Source organism: Setaria italica, chromosome IX, assembly GCF_000263155.2.
Source record: "Setaria italica strain Yugu1 chromosome IX, Setaria_italica_v2.0, whole genome shotgun sequence".
Lineage (NCBI taxonomy): Eukaryota > Viridiplantae > Streptophyta > Magnoliopsida > Poales > Poaceae > Setaria > Setaria italica.
Window position 1 is genome coordinate 44,257,879 of NC_028458.1, and position 16,315 is coordinate 44,274,193.

General features: G+C 48.3%; 2 protein-coding genes and 1 long non-coding RNA gene across 3 annotated transcripts; 1 reads left to right on the top strand and 2 right to left on the bottom strand.

The window, feature by feature from the left end:
• Positions 1 to 2,837: 2,837 nt before the first annotated feature.
• LOC101762164 (probable methyltransferase PMT2) lies at positions 2,838 to 6,976 on the bottom strand. Its single transcript, XM_004984156.2, has 7 exons — positions 6,771 to 6,976; positions 5,346 to 5,992; positions 5,012 to 5,222; positions 4,622 to 4,916; positions 4,107 to 4,496; positions 3,555 to 3,632; positions 2,838 to 3,471 (listed from the first exon to the last, which is right to left on the bottom strand). Exons 2-7 carry the CDS (start codon positions 5,982 to 5,984, stop codon positions 3,249 to 3,251), a joined length of 1,836 nt encoding a protein of 611 aa, XP_004984213.1. The 5' UTR covers positions 5,985 to 5,992; positions 6,771 to 6,976; the 3' UTR covers positions 2,838 to 3,248.
• Positions 6,977 to 7,132: 156 nt separating this feature from the next.
• Positions 7,133 to 10,549, top strand: LOC111255737. The gene is made up of 2 exons (XR_002675635.1): positions 7,133 to 7,819; positions 8,244 to 10,549. It is a non-coding gene; the product is annotated as an uncharacterized LOC111255737 (long non-coding RNA).
• A 2,949-nt stretch (positions 10,550 to 13,498) lies between these two features.
• On the bottom strand, positions 13,499 to 16,010 carry LOC101763251 (myb-related protein 306). Its single transcript, XM_004984158.4, has one exon. It carries the CDS (start codon positions 15,046 to 15,048, stop codon positions 14,086 to 14,088), a length of 963 nt encoding a protein of 320 aa, XP_004984215.1. The 5' UTR covers positions 15,049 to 16,010; the 3' UTR covers positions 13,499 to 14,085.
• Between the last annotated feature and the right edge of the window lie 305 nt (positions 16,011 to 16,315).

Genomic DNA, 16,315 nt, shown 5'->3' on the forward strand with positions numbered 1-16,315 from the left:
TCTCTGCGTCAGCTATTTTGTTCTCACTTCTTGTTCTTAAACTAGCCTCGATTCTTTTTAATTTCTCTAGGGTGTCATTGTCTCGATTAATAGGAACGAGTCCTCTCTCTTGCTCTCTTTCACCCTCGGTGGTTTATTGCGGTGCGGTCTTCTTCTTCTTTGGTGGTGGCATCGTGGGTTGTTTTGTGGCTGAGAATATGGTGGGCATCCTGTTGGTTTCAAAGGAACTCGTTACCAATAGGTGTGTGAATGGAAAAAGATTGCACTTGTAAGTTCTCAAAAAACTATGAGTCTCCCTTTACAACGGGGTAGGGTTCTCCTTTTACAGTGACTCGTGAACCACTTTACATTTCGGAAATATCCCTTCTCAACCACTACATTCCTAGGATATGCCGTACTTAAAGATCATTAGGGTAACGCGTACAAATGGAATTCCTCCATGTAGTCACGCTGCTCACGCCTTCATCTATTCAACCTCAGGACTTCACCTTCACGCCGGAGAAAAACGTCCAACCTCGTGGCATTCGGTTCGTCATGCTGCTCCCAAGAGCTTGTAACCTCGCGACGGCTCCCTTTAGGTTCTGCCCCTGAGTAAAGAGTAAAAGAGGTGAAAGTCTGATGTTCGAGACTGACTTCGAACGTTCAAGGGTTAGCTCAATTGGAGTTTAGTTACCAGCCAATAGTTGTCAGCTTCGAATCCCAAAGTAACAAGGAATATGCGAGGGTACGAGTTTTATTACCAGAATAGCTTCTACGAAAAGTTGCGAGGTTAACCGAGTTTTGTTCTTTGGTCCAGAACTTGCGAGGTTAAACAGTTTTTATCTACGAATGGTGCTGAAGGTTGCTTAGTTTTTGGGCGATCCCCAACACGCAGTCAACAGACTGATCCACTATGTTTCAAGCCTCCAAGGCAAATGCCTGACGACCTGTTCTTGAGGCCAATCCAGCTAGGATCAGCTTGCTCCGTTCTGATGTACAGTAATAGTGTAGCTTGCTGTGGCATACATTTGCGATGACAAATACCGGCGGAACACAGCGCTTCTACACTATTTCACATAAGACCTTTATCTATTTTTGCTAGAAACTTGAGAAAAGGTAAACCCAAGGGCTTTCTTATAAAGCACATCTGCAGCAATTCGTGTTCATGACAAAGGAACAAAAAACAACTGTTGGCTACTCCCTCCGTTCCAAATTATAGGTCGTTTTGACTTTATTAGATTCATAGACTTTGGTATGCACTTAGATATACCCTATGTCTAGATACATAATAATATCTATGTATCTAGAAAAGTCAAAACGACCTATAATTTGGAACGAAGGGAGTATGTTTTAGCACACTACAGGTTATACAATGCTAGCAGAAAATCTGAAACCTCACCCTCTTGCATGGTTTCTTTCAAAAAGAAAGAAAGAAAACTCTGTTGCATGGTCCAGTTTCTAGTATCCTTGTTTGCTGCAAGGACATTTTACTGGGTTGCTGACGGGGCAAACTTTTAAGGTTTGATGATGGAAATCAATATGATTATTCCAGTTATCAAATAAAAACAACTTTGCAAGTTATCATAACTAACCTATTGACCAAGTACCAACGAAGGTTTCACACCTGTTTGAGACTCAAACTGAACTAATCTTGCAATTAAACATGGCGTTCAATCCAACAGTAGATTTAACTAGTAGGAACTGCAATTAAGCTATAAGAGTATGATACAGCCCTTAGTGAGGTTAAGCTCTTCTAGAGTAGCTTTATGACATGTATTTCAAAATCATCTTTCTAAATATACTCCCTCTGTCCCAGACTTTTGTGATTCAAATTTTTTCCCAAATTAAACGCAGCAATTGGTGATATGCCAGCCTGGCATGTGTACTCCGTACTCTTTTGTGGGCCGCATTCGTTAATTAAAAAAAGGTGAAGCACCCAGCCGGGCCTGAAAGCTGGAAGCTTGGAACGGCCTAGATCCTTCCACTCGAGTCACCTTCCAATAGGGCCCGCTGCTTTGCTGCTTTGTCAGACCTTCTGTTACCTCCCAATAGGGGTATTAATGTCATTTCCTCTCTATACTAATTTACCCTCTACTCCGTAAATTCTGAAGATGCACTTGAAAGGGTCACCTTCCAATAGGGCCTGCTGCATTGTCAGACTTACCTTCCAATAGGGGTATTAATGTCATTTCCTCTCCATACTAATTTCCCTCTAAATTCTAAAGATGCGCTTAAAATGGGACGGAGGGAATGGGACGGAGGGAGTTGCCTGCGATAAGACTTACAGGTAACCTCGCCCTGGTCACATTGCTCGAAGATACGCTGGACAAATCACTTCTGTCATGATGTCTCCTTTTGGTAGGCAAAATCTTCAACATATCTGCCAGGAATAACAAACAATTCGAACCACATCAAGCAGGACATAACAGACGAAGTGCAAACTATAACCCTATCATGTACATAAAAGCAAGAAGGCATGACCAATTGAGAATGTAGTACTATATCAGAACTTGTACCCTTTTGATGGACTTAAAAGTTCAGATCCTTCTTGTCCTTGGTCATCCCAAAAATGACAGCAAAAAGGTCAGCTATTGGTCCCAGAATCTGCCACCGATCCTAAGTCAAAAGAGCAGTAGAACAAAATGTTCAGGCACACAAATTTGTTAAGTGAAAGCATGTGCCTATGGAAGATTTTCCTTTTCAAAGTCATCAGGCAATCACCCCCCCTGGACACAATGCAAAATAAAATCGATGAATTTGCACCTACCCCTTTGCAGGGAAGCACCCAACTTACCGACATGGAGAAAAAAGAAAGCATTTTGATCTCCTTTGTTATCAAGGTCACACAATGACATCACTGGGCTCGAAATGGTTGTCATTCAAATCAAATAGGAAACAACCTTATAGGTTCAAATACACTCTCCAGTTCAAGAAATTCTAATATACAACAACAAAAATGTGGGATGAGGGCAAAGGAATCCTATTTAAAACTACAAGTGCATTGCTCGTTCATGTTCTGCCGAGGGACTGCTCAGGAGTTAAGAGACCATGAGAAGCTGCATCCGTCTGATCAGAGATGAGTCAGTAGCAAAAGGCCTGTTTATCCTTCAGTACGTCCATCAGCAGATTGGCACCAGCAGAATAACCAAATCACAACTAGGTCCACATAATTTACTCTCCTCCAGTGTGACTTTTTTTTATATTTTTCCAATAAACACAGCCAGGCACCAAGTTATCTGTGTGACTGGAGAAAAATAATCTGAACATCGTTAGCTGCTCTTGCTTGTGGTTGCCCAGTACTGCTTGACTGCAAAGAGTATCTTCTCAGGCACATGAGGGCCATCCTCATGGTCAGCCAATCTTGTTTTCCACCTCATGGCATTGGCTATTTTCTCTACCTTTACAAGAGCATCAACCTTATCACGTACTATAACCGCACCCTCAGGGCGTAAGATTCGGTCCATTTCCAGGAGTATATCTTCAAATTTACACCTGTTACATAACATGAAATATCAGCTGGTAAGATTTATTCACAAACTTGTAACACTGAACTTTTGAAAATATCAGATGCTTACTTGTTTTGGTACAAACTGAAGATGGCATTAGAATGTATGAGGTCATATGTCCTTGGGTAAGTAGAAAATCCTTCACACCTGGACCAAGAATAATCATAGTATAGCGAACAGATATTGAGAAGAAAAAAAAACATCAGTATTTTATAATGCAACAAACTAGCATTGCATGCACTACATCTATAAAGACAAGTAGAAGTATTCGAAAATCAGAATATTTTTTGGAAGCAAAAGGCTTGTACAAGTGATAAAAGCATAAATGCAAAGAATTCACATGGTAACCTTGGCAACAAGTTTTTTCTATTACAACTTCACCTTAAACAGCTCCAACTGATACTGACATAGCTAAAGTTCAATTTTTATCCCTCGGTTTTCATATAGACCGTTAAATGAATATAATCCTCAAAGAGAATACACTTTTAACAGCAAAAGGAAAAGTTATCCATATCACAATGTAACTTCCGTAAAATGATTTCAGAATTGAAGTGAGAAAATAGAACAGAACGAACAAAAATTGGGTAACCCAGGAGGGCGACACAGAATCGTACTACATACCAGTCATGATACATTCCTATTAATCCACGTTCGTAGATTACACCTAAAGTGGAAGTATTTGCAATTGTTGGAATGACATTCATGACCCACAACTTTGGGGATTCCAGTGCAGCAGCGAAGCTACCAAGACCTGCATTCATGTCCATTAAATTGCGGTATCTTCCAGTATCAAGCAAGTTATTGGTTTTCTTGTAAGCCTTAACATGTTTCTGCCAAAGTTTATTGTCCTCTTCATATGACTGAACTGAGAAACCAGGCATGGAACCAAGGGTTATACGAGGAGGTACTGCATTGAGCCTCTTGGGAAAAGGCTCTAATTGACCACCAGCAACCTCTGATGCACTATTAACCTCAGGAAGAGGGGTTATACAAACTTCCATTTTCTTATACCTGCATTTTGTGAATAAGGTCAGACTTAAGAGCAAATATAGGCTGGAAGTGAAGATAAACAAAAAAGATCTTGTGGACAAAATTCACATATTCTATTGGGAGGGCTGTGGAGGAATGACACCCACCATACATCATTGTCGTTCACCAACTCACATTTGCCAATTTTCGGATTATCTTGCTTCATGGAGCAAGACTTATCATTTAATCTCTTTCTCCATATGGCAATACCATCCTTTTCAGATATCTTCTTCCAACAAAGAAGTTCTGCGAATTGTTCTATTTTTCTCTGCTCATTCCGAAGATCTTCCTTTGTCCGTTTCCACCCCTTATAGTGAATCTTCCAGCCAATGGGTGGACCTGACAGCACCCAATAGCCACCAGGCCTTAGTACTCTGTCAACTTCCATCATGTACATACCATCTGCAGAAACAGAGCAATGGAAGTTTTACCATGCTTCATATGCTCAAAAAATGGGCAATTTACACCACAAAGAAAGGTTATCATTGTGTCCTTACCATTTCCACTCCATGGAATTAAACATCTTGAGCAATGAGCCATGTCAAAGACACGAGATGGGAATGGCAGCTTTATTGATCCAAGGACACCTATATATGCAGGGACACCTCTCTCCAATGCAAACTGTACTTGTGCCTCATGATTATCCCTTGGCGCAAATGACATGGTCAAAACATTTTTCTTCAACAGGTATGCACCCAGACTGGCAACCTAAATGATAATATGACAGAAAAGGTAAGGGAAGATTAGAGTACATGCGAGGAGAAACAGCAACCCGGACAGATTGCTCAGTAAACATGCGTATGCGTCTTCAGGTTACAGACTTTCACATACCCCACAACCAGTGTCCAGAGCAGTTCTCACTTTGCCTTCAGCTATCGGGATGACAGAAGCAAGCTGATCTATATATGTATCTGCGCCCTGAGGAAACTGTGTTCCACCACCAGGAAACCTGAACACATTTCCCTCATAGTGCACCCAGTTTTGGATAGCCTTTTCAACCGTAAGGCTCTTGTGAGGTACATTGGCATAAGGAACAAAATCACGGCTCTTTGGCCATCGGAAAGGAGCAACATAACCATTTGGTGCTGGAATAAGACAGTAAAGCTTCTCCTTATCCGGCGGACAATGCCTCTCCCGATAGATCATGTTGTCTCTAGGAAAGGTCATCGCACGCTTTTGCTCCTCACAAGGAGTGTAATCAGTGTACTGCTCATCACATGGCTCAAAAGGTTTAATTTTGGAACTACCAGTATCGTTTGGAAGGTCGGACGCTCTATGATGGGTCTCAAAGTTCAGATTCGGGAGTTGTGCACATTTGGTCTGTTCATTGACCCAATTCTGTATCCTGTCTCCTCCTCCGGAACCACTTCGCTGCCAAGCGCCCAAGAGATAGAAGAAGGAACAGAGGCCAAAGACCACAACCACAATTAGTGTGTTTCTGGTCCTGTTCTCAGTCAAGCTTCGAGCCATATCCGACCCTAACAGAATCGCCATTAAGATTCAGTAAGCAGGCATAATTAATATTTATGAAAAAATAATCAAGTACAGAGTTCCTCAACAATAGCACAAAGTAAGCAGGAAAGGAAATAATCCATTAAGTTCTAAATGGAGATGTCATCAAAGGCCATCAATACGTCACAGAACTGAAACAGATGTACCACTTTAGTTTTGGTATCATATCACCATCGAAAACCTTAATGATTTCTGGTCAGCTAGAAAAGGCTTCATTTTTCCTCACTCATCTCTATGTCGCATTCAATATTTAACAATTGAAGCAAGATTCAATGCTGCATCAGCACACATCTTTTTGGTGTCGCAAAAATCAGCAGATGAACAGTCAAAGTATCAAACATCAAGGCTCTTTGCAACACTTAGAGAGGCACCATATCCACTAAATTCAAAGTATCATTCGAAATTAATAATGAAAACAAGGCCAAAGAATTTGAACACAAATCAATCGGCAACTGAAACCACACAACTTCATGTGAGAAACCATGGATCGTCAGTAAAGGAGCTCAATTTGTAGACCCTGCGAGTTAATGAGAATGGATCCTTGTAAAGTCACTCGTACTCATTCGCGTTACCCTACTAATACACCAAAAACAGCTAGATTCCGAAGTGAAACACAAACTGAAAAAAAATACTACTATTTATCCAATCGCTGAGGTGCCACAAGAACTCAAGGTAGCAGGACACCACAAAGAACTAGCAGATCACAAGGCGCAGAACTAATCCTAGAAATTCTTTGACACTCACCTTCCCTAACAACAAACCAACTGGAGATCCAGAGCGAGGCGCGGATCGGCGGACCTCAATAGAACCGCGACCAGCAAAGCCCGAATTTATGCGGCGCAAGGGATGGCACGACCTTAAATCTCTCTCCACCAGTCGCCGGCGGCGGAGCGAGTGAGGCTGAGGCCTGAGGCGGCTGCTCCTCTCTCTTCCCCCCCAGTGTCGCCGCGCCTCGGACGCGTCAAGGCTGTGGTAGCCCCGCTTCGGTCCGACAGGTGGGGCCGGCGGTTCCAGTGCTCCTAGGTGGTCCGTCGGATCAGACACGTGGACGGTAGATGCGGAGGGCGTTTCCCATGGGCTATGGGTTTGCCGATATTTGCCGGCTTCTTCCGCCCAACTGAACGCGTGCTGCCGGCCTGTTCAGGCCTTCCGGCTTCCGCTCTGTACCGTGCATTTCCCAATTCCCACGACAATTCCTTCCGAACAAGCACGCCGATGGTGATCCATCAATCGATCCCAGTTCCATTTCCTACGATTGTTCTCTAGCGACCGCGTCCCGGACGCAAATTGCTGGTCGTAAGATGTGCGCCTCGGTTGATAGAGAGCGCCGCCAACCTGCTCGACGGAATGCCTTGCCGATTGGTCATGGCTCATAGGGGTTTTGGGGGCAGGGGAGCTGGCTGCTGCGGCCGTTGCTACTTCTCAAGCAAGCAAGCTACGGCATCGCACTGGAAGTTTGCTGCTTCTGTGTCAAACACCAAGGAATGCCCTGCTCTCTGTCTGTTTCGTGGCTGACAGGATATTCTGATCTTGCTTGCTATGCACTGTAAGAACATTTCGTTATCTTTGAAGAGCTGTAAGTTTAACTCGATGCACTGCAAGGTTTGCTTGATGAAGCCATAGAAACATTATGAAAGAATATTTCTTTTTTTTATTCCAACTGAAAGATTTAATGCCCTGCTACCCTTCATATAATTTGATCAGGTGATCTGGTGGCATCTTGCAGGTGTGTAGAAGCCAAGCCCATGGCCCGAACAGATCGCTCGCTTTTCGCCGAAGCCAAGGGTATGGAGGTCCGTTCGAACATGTTGTACTTTCTCCTTTTCCTTTTGTTGAACTTCTTTCTGTTGGCGCACCAGCTATGGTTTTTCAGTTGCGGACTTAAGGTGATACGGCTCCCAGTCTTACTCTTTTAGACTGAAAATAGCATCACGACAAATGAACTTCAAGGAAGAATAGAGGGGGAAATAAATTATTGATCCATTCTTAGAACTTAAAATAATTGTGAAGTTGTCCTCTATTTACCAATCCATGAGTATGAGTAGCAGTACTTGTTATAGTGGGAATACAAAGCATATGTTGGTTAAGTGCTGTTCTGCTATTTACTTGTTTTTGGTACACTAGATGACAAATGCTATATGTTGTTCCAGGATCCATATTACCTGTTTCAGATTGTATTATCTGTGGTTTCTAACTGCAAACAATGTGCCTTGACAGCTCATATCAAAGAAGAGAAGGAAAAGGACACGCGTTAGGTCTGATGCAATCTTTGGTAAAAGTTGGTTTGTTCTGTACTTCTATGTCTTTACTAGCATATACTTTGCAAGTAACTATGACTAAAAGAAGAAATAACTGTGCCATTTGAAATCAACTGCGTTGTTACTTTAATCAGTGCATCATCATTACTATGATCGGATCAACATGTTATCGCTTTAAGATCATAATGCTTTTCATGTGGCAGCTCCTTCTATGTTGCATTACCTATTGCTTAACAGAGAAGTAAATTTAAGTTTGTTATTTGTGGTGCCTTTTTTGATCTAGGATTTCTAGGCCTATTTTTTTTCCATAACTAGCATGATATGATTGCTCTTTTTTCTAATGGGATCCTAATTTTTAGGTAGCCAACTTGCCTTCCTAGATGAAAGCCTTTCGGTAGTTAGTTCATCGGCCCTTTTGCAAGAGCTGAATACAGAAATCTGTTAGCTTTCAAAATAAAATAGTTGAACGAGCACTTTAGGAATCTCTCCAAAGAAAAGGCCAAATCATGGAAATTCATTCCTTCACCCACCTTTAAATCTCACCCTTTTCTTTTGCAGCAAGGATCATCTTGTGGGCTCCCTTGCCCACTTCACAAGCAGGGATCTTAGCATAATCTTGCATCACTTTATAATTATTTCTATTCTTGTTTTCTGCATCTAAGTGCTCAAGACTCAACAACAATATATTTGCAGCTAAGGTGGCCCAATCTTTACTTTAAAAGAAGTTAGGTGCTGTTTTTTTCTCTTTCTACTTTGGTACTGATAAAATGCTATCCTTGGACCATGACCAGTCCATGTATGCACAGCATGAAGAAACCAAACCTGTTGGATCCCAAAAAAAACTAGCACTGATGCTTTAAGATTCCCCCATCTTTGCATTCTGCAGTAAAGCAGGCAAAGCATTGGATGTTGCTAGCCTACATGGAGAAATGTGAGGAAAGAGGCTATTGAAACTTGGTGCGGATCCTTTAAGTTTGAATGGGTAGCTTTGGTGGCCTTGGAAGATTCAAAGCGAAAAGCGTGCTCCTTGCAAGAAGGGCAGGCACAACAAATAAAAAGCGTGCGAAAGCACAAAGCCTTGCATCGTACTGTTGTCTGCTGGTTACCGCAACCTGACCCTGTTTTCACCCCTACCTATGAACGGTTCAGATTTGGTTTTACTAGAGGCTGGAACAGAGGAGGATGGCAACAAGGGTCTAAAGCAAGGGTTTGGTTCTTGCTGTTGCTCTTATCCCCTACATGGCCGCTTTAGGCTTGTCTCTTGGAACAGACGATGGGCTCTCGCTCTCCCATCCAATGACTTTGCCAAAATCTACCTGTCAGGGTCTCAGAACCTTCTATGAGCAGCCTTAGACATGCCTCCCTTGTCCCTTTGTGCTTTGGGGCCCGGCGTGGCCTTGGGCTATATCTACAGACAGGACATTGCTGTGACTGATGGTTTGTACTAGGTGCAGCGAAGCCATTAGAGCCCAGGCATCAGCAGGAGTTGCATGTCTCCGGCTGAGGAGCAGCATCATCAGCAGCAGCAGCGACATGGGGAGCACCAGAGGCTGGTCGTCGAGGCTCCTGGCGGTCTCCGCCTTCGTGTGCCTCCTGGCTGCGCTGCGCCCTCCTGCCATGGTGAACGGCCTGAGGAGAGAGGAGCTCGTCGTCCTCGGCCGTGATCCGGCGCCGGCGCCGGCGCCAGCGGAGGCGCCTGCCGCAGGCGGCGCCAATGCCGCCGGCGTTGATGCGGCGGGGCCGAAGCAGTTCGTGGCTCCTGCCGCGACGACGATCGGCGCGGTGGAGATGAGCAAGTGGAGGGTCCGGCGGGGCTCGGACCCCATACACAACCGGAGCTGACGACGCTCCGGCCGCTTCTTGATGTGCTCTGAAGTTTGGACACGTCTCCTTTTGTAGCGAGAGTGTAATCTCATCTGTTGCCAGAGAGAAATTCTGCAGGAGATTCGAGGGCAACGAAAAACAAATGAACAGGATGGTTAGTTTCTTCGCTTTAGCTGTAGGAGGATAGCAAGGAGGTAGATGGATGCAATGTAGCTCATTCAGTTGGATTGTAACATAGTAATTTCTCATCAGAGGGTAAGATGGGATCATATCCTTTTTTTTCAATGGTGACAGGTAGATGAGTAGATGCTCCTGATCTTGGAGCTCTTTCAGGCATTCCAGATTTCCAGACGTCCACATTAGGGCTTGTTTGTTTGAGTAGTAGTGGATTGAAGTGGAATGTGAGGGATTGGAGGGGAAATTAGTTTATTTTAGACTCAACTCCTTTCGTTCCACTCCAATCCCTTAACGGCCAGTGTGAAGCCGGAGATGAATATCGTTATCGTGGATCAAAGCAGAGTAGGGATGTGTTTGCGGTTGCAATGCGTGAGCCCGGCACACCCAGTCGCTTTAGTTGCGTAACGGCGTACCAAAATGCTCACCTCTATGAGCTCGCGCTTATACATGTATAAACCCACGCAATCATGGTACCTTTAAGATGAAGATGAGTAAGTTCTACCACAAGGAATTAAGACCTCAGTTGGGTAACCCCGTGACGGTTTGTCGTTGCGCTCCTCTGCTTCGTTAATTCCCTCATGAGAACATGAAAATTTCGTGGCAGATGATGCTTGTGCATCAGGCGGACGGCACTGGCGGCACGGTCCTCGCAGGTGCGGGATGGCATGTCATGGCCCATCCGTACGCAACGGACGCTCCCAGGCCCGTCCGCTCCGATCACGGTCCGGCGCGCTCTCTCCTCCCGACCTTGGGTGCCGCGGGACTCCTCGCCGGCGGGCTCGCCTCACAGGCGGCGACATCGCCATGTAAGTGCGCTACTTGTTCATCTTGTTCTCCCTGCACCTCGTATCACCGTCTCGCCGGCGCGGCGTCACCCTCGCCGGACCTCTCCTCTTCCCGCGGGCGTCGCGCGCGCACGGCAGCCGGACGGCAACCATCCTGGCGTCCATCTTCTTTTCCGGCACCAACGACGCCGTGTTGACTGAAGCTTTACCCACCCTCGCCCTCTCCTCCCCGCCGTCGCGGCTGGATGGTGCTCCGCGAACGGCCTTGACGGCTTGACCATGGTGACCGCGTCGGTGGCCGACTCCAGCACAACTAGCAGGGGGGCGCGGCGAACCGCGGCATCACCCGCAAGCGTTTCGACCAAGAACTTTTGTGAACGCGAGAATGTGAAATGCGGCCTGCAAGTGCCGGCGGGCTCAGGTGTTTGGGCCTTCGCTCGGCCCATTAAATGCTAAACCTTGAGGTCGTCGAATCCTGCCCGCAGCCTGCAGATCGAATGGCCCAGGTACCTCGACCCCGGACGGTAAATGAAATCCCGTCCAGGGTGGACGGTAAATGGCTTGGCCGCTGGACTGCTCGCCCCGTGGCCTCGCGCCGCCACCCTCCGGCATGCTCTCCCTCTACGCCGCCGCATCGCGCTCGATGTTACCACGCAGCAGAGGCCATACCGCCGGCGCCGTCCAAAAGAGGTGCGCTTGCACACAGGCATCCATGACGTCTCTGCACGCGGCGGCACACGCGCAACGCCACGGACCAGAACACGGCGGCGTCGCCACGTACGCGCGCGCCGCCGCGGCCGGCGCTTTCTCGGAGCGTCGTGCGTTGCGCTCCATTTCCATGACTCTCACCTTCTTTTCCTCCTCCGGCGCGGCCTTCGGCTAGTTCATGCATGCCTCCGTGGCAGGCGCGCGCGCCAGCCGCCAGGCTGCCCTGGACGGCCGGCCCGCCGGGCCCCGTCGCCGCGCACCCGCCTCTTGCTTGGAGAGCATCGCCTGTGGTGGCCACGCCCGTGGCCTCCGCACCTCACCGTCCGACCCAGGCACCGGCGCTAGCTGTACGTGACCACCATGGAAGCGCGTGTGAACAGCGTGGTGGATGGTCTTGGTGTTTTACTAGTGTTTACCTGCTCATTCTTTTCAAAGTGAGAACTGAGAAGGGAGGCAGCGCCGTGCGCGTGCACCAGAATTGAATCCTAGTCGGTGTTGCACCAGGATATAGTTCTCAACCCCGGCGTCATCTCTCGCAGGGCACTTCCGCTCCCCCCCAAACTCACGTCGCCGAGCAGCTCGTAGCGAGCAGCTCTCTCCGCCGCCGCACCTAGCCTCCGCGTCGTTCCGCCGACCAAAACCATGGCCGTGTATTACCGGTACAAGAGCGGCGTCCAGACGTTCTCCGTGCCCGTGGCGGCGCCCTCTGTCTCCGTCGCCGACCTCAAGAACCTCATCCTGAGGACCGCCCGCCACGGCCACGGCCGGACGCGCGCGGACCGGCGAGGAGTACGCGGACGGCGGCCACGTGATTCAATCAACCGCTCGCTCGGCGGAAGGGCGAGCCTCTGCCTTAGGCTCTTAGCCTGAACTGAATAACTGCATATGCAAAACATGTAAGTGATGGCGTTTCACTTGTGTTTTGCAGCTGTTACGACTCAGTTTTGCTGAGTATCGTATCGTATCGTATCGGTGTAACTGAGTGGCGACTGCAACAATCGAACGCCATGCGTGCTCTGCACATCCTGAACGTTGTTCGCTCTGCGGGGATGAGACTGATGGCGGAAGGAAAGAAAGGGTGCACTTGCAGCTACCTGGCCATGAAGGAAACAACCTGCGAAAGCGATGCGCGAAATGTGCATGAGATTAATTTAAGCCCGGGTTTCGACGGAGTTCTTTCGATTTTCCAACCAGAGAAACAAATCCAGCTTGTGCTGCCAGAGGTTTGGGGGGCCTTTCTCGAGCTGCATTTGGGTCGGTCGGCCGGCCACCTACTCATTGATTGCGCCGCGAGCACGACGCGCGGATCTCGAGCGAGCGACGAGAGTGCCAGCGTACATATACGCAGCTGCAACGAAGTTCGGAACTCGGAACGGAGTAGCACGTCGAGATCGCATTCCATCACTCCAATTAGTAATCGTCGGACCACCAATTAGCACAAAAGGAAAAGGGCCATCTTAAATTCTTAATAACTGCTCTAGTATACTATTATGCATTTTACGCATCCCTTTATCAGTGCTAGTTCATACATCCACGCTCCAACGTCCTGCATAATGCACGGCACGCGCATGGTACGGGTACGACGCCACAGCGACGGGCAGAGCCACCAAGCAAAAAGCTTCTAGTTCTATATTATCTAGCTAGCTCTCCATGCCACGCAAAGTAGTACACCTGCGTTTTAAGATGTATTCACGATGATCATAGCTTTACCAACCTCGGATTAACCACCAAACACACAAAGTTTTTATAATAATCGTGAAATCTACAGGAAATGAAGAAACCACTGAACCGGATGCAGATACGTGAACGTCGATCAACAAGATGGAAGCCAACGGAACAAAGCACCTCGTGACGAAATTTCAGAGGGCTTGGCGGGCACGCACGGGTTCCATTCTCGTCTCTATCTAATGAAACCGAGCAACTTTTATGAATGCTCTCCACAACAAAATTTGATTGAGAAGTGGTGTAAAACCATCACGGCATCACAATCGCCGCCAGAGCCCGCTTCCCATCACGGCCGTCTTCCTTTCAGCCCTACCGGACTTTGAGGGCTCCAACCATATACCTGGCCTCAAAGTCATACTCCGTGTATGATTCCTCGCTATCGGGTGCGCACATGTGACTTGTGAGTGAACATCAGGTAACATTTGAGCTTCGTTTTTCATAGTTAACGATCACCCACTACTCGCTCGCTTCATGCAGCGAGCAAATCGCCATCAGCGTGCGTACCTCTCGTACGGATCGGATGACACAAGAACAACAGCTTCACATAGGCAAAAAAAATTTCAAAAACAAAGTCCAACAAATTTAGAAGCCGAAATTACGCAGGGCCGCATCGAGCAGGAGGCCGTCCAGCACCGGCTTCTGCTCGCCGCCGCCGTCCTCCAGCAACCACGACTCGATCTCCGACAGCGGTGGCACCTCCCCGTCCGCCGCCGCCTTCTCCTCCTCGCGCGCGAACAGCTGGCCAGCCACCGGCGCGGCGCGTTTATCAGACGCGCTGGAAACGGAGGCGGAGCACTCCGTCAGCTCCGACGTCGATCCGGACGCGCTCTCCGCGGCGACGGGTGGCGGCGGCGTCGCCGGGCCGCTGCGGCCGTTCTTCCCGGCCCGCGGCGACCACCCGTCCAGCACGCCGGGGACGTCGCGCGCGGTGAGCGCGTACGCCTGTGCCAGTGCCGCCGCCGGCTCTGCGATCAACGGCGGTGGCGCGGGGCCCGTGCCGCCGTGGCCGCTGGTCGTCGTCGTCCCCGGCGCCGGCGCCGGCGGGCTGCAGGAGAGCGCGTCGCGCAGGGCGCGCCTGGCGAGGTCGATGTCGGTCTGCAGCTTGAGCTCCCACTGCCCCTTGTGCGGCGGCGGCGGCGGCGTCGAGAGGGCGGCGGAGGCGCGCTGCTGCATCTTCTGCTGCTGCTGGAGGAGGAGCAGCTTCTTCTTGAGGTGCGTGTTCCAGTAGTTCTTGACGTCGTTGTCGGTGCGGTCGGGGAGGTAGGATGCGATGGCGGCCCAGCGGTTGCCGAGGAGCGCCTGGAGGTGGGCGATGAGGCGGTCCTCCTCGCCGGAGAAGCCGCCGCGGCGGATGCCCGGGCGGAGGTAGTTGGTCCAGCGGAGGCGGCAGCTCTTGCTGCAGCGCATCAGCCCCGTGCTGGCAGGGACGGCGCGCCAGTTGCCCGGGCCGTGCTCCTGGACGTAGGAGACCAGGACGAGGTCCTCCTCCGGCGTCCACGGCCCCTTCTTCACCCCCTCCTTGTCGCAGCACGGCGGCCGCCCCATGGATCAAATCGCCGCCGGCCGGCTGGCCAGCAACAGTCGATCAAGAGTATAGAGGTTTTTAAGCTTTGCCGATAGCACGCGTGGACGAGTGTTGGTGAGTAGTACAAAGGTGTAGTGTACTACGAAGGACAGGAGGGGCGTGTGCGTCTATTTATATCCGCAGGAGGGTCCAGAGGCACAGGGCAGCTAGCAATGACTCGAAAGCTTAGAGCAAAGTCAGTGGGATGAGTCAGTTCCTGACGCTCTATACTACCATACGCAGCTCACAGCAAAGTCAAATGGCAGAGTTATCGCTGCATGTGGATTTGGCACAGTGAATTGATCCAGTCAGATCGAGAGTCAAAGCTCAGCAGGAGCTACGACTAGTGTCACTTACTGCACAAGAGCTAATGCATGCGCATCATCAGATAGATATTCCCCTTTTTTTTGTTCTGATTTCAGATAGTCGTCCCCAAAATAATTACTAGCGTCTACTATTACGTTGAGCAAGTCGTATTGTTGCAGCACAACACAACTTGCTGGAAAAAGATATACAATGCTCAGCTGCGGGCAGGGTCATCACACGGACGGACGGTAGTGACTGGAGGCACAGGATGTAACATCACTCTACCAATCGAATACTCGATCGTTAGCGAAAGCACAAATGCCAGGGGTTACTTAGCTTTTTATACCATTTCGACGTCGGTCCTTCCGTTCTGACTTGGCGTCGATCTGTATGGCGAATTGGCGATGGATGAATGGCTTCCGAGTCAAATTCCAGGGGTTAATTGCTACTCCATCTGTCTCTCTCAGTCCATGTACAGAACAAGCTAAGCAAGCGTGGATTTACCATTTCGTCACCTCTTGATATGACCTGGTAGATCATAGATCACGCAATGATGCGAGCAAGAGATATCTGATGGATGGAGTAGACAAGAGTACTCCTATACACGTACTGATTATTGGTACATGCCTGATGTACTGTAGGTACTACTTTTACAAAGGTTACAGATGGAAGCAAGCAATGTACACTACTTAGGGGGCGTTTTCTTCCCGTGTCTTATTTTTAGCACGTGTCACATCGAATGTTTAGATACTAATTAGGAGTAGTAAACGTAGACTATTTACAAAACCAATTACATAAGTGGAATCTAAACGGCGAGACGAATCTATTAAGCCTAATTAAGCCTAATTAATCCATCATTAGCAAATATTTACTGTAGCAATACATTGTCAAATCATGGACTAATTAGGCTTAATAGATTCGTCTCGCCGTTTAGATTTGTCT

Excerpts from the sequence above, each read along its gene's own strand:
- LOC101762164 (XM_004984156.2), bottom strand. The coding sequence starts at position 5,984 with ATGGCTCGAAGCTTGACTGAGAACAGGACCAGAAACACACTAATTGTG. Across the intron at positions 5,223-5,345 it reads CTCTGGACACTGGTTGTGGG|GTTGCCAGTCTGGGTGCATA; the intron begins GTATGTGAAAGT and ends ATTATCATTTAG. Across the intron at positions 4,497-4,621 it reads GTGAACGACAATGATGTATG|GTATAAGAAAATGGAAGTTT; the intron begins GTGGGTGTCATT and ends CACAAAATGCAG.
- LOC101763251 (XM_004984158.4), bottom strand. The coding sequence starts at position 15,048 with ATGGGGCGGCCGCCGTGCTGCGACAAGGAGGGGGTGAAGAAGGGGCCG.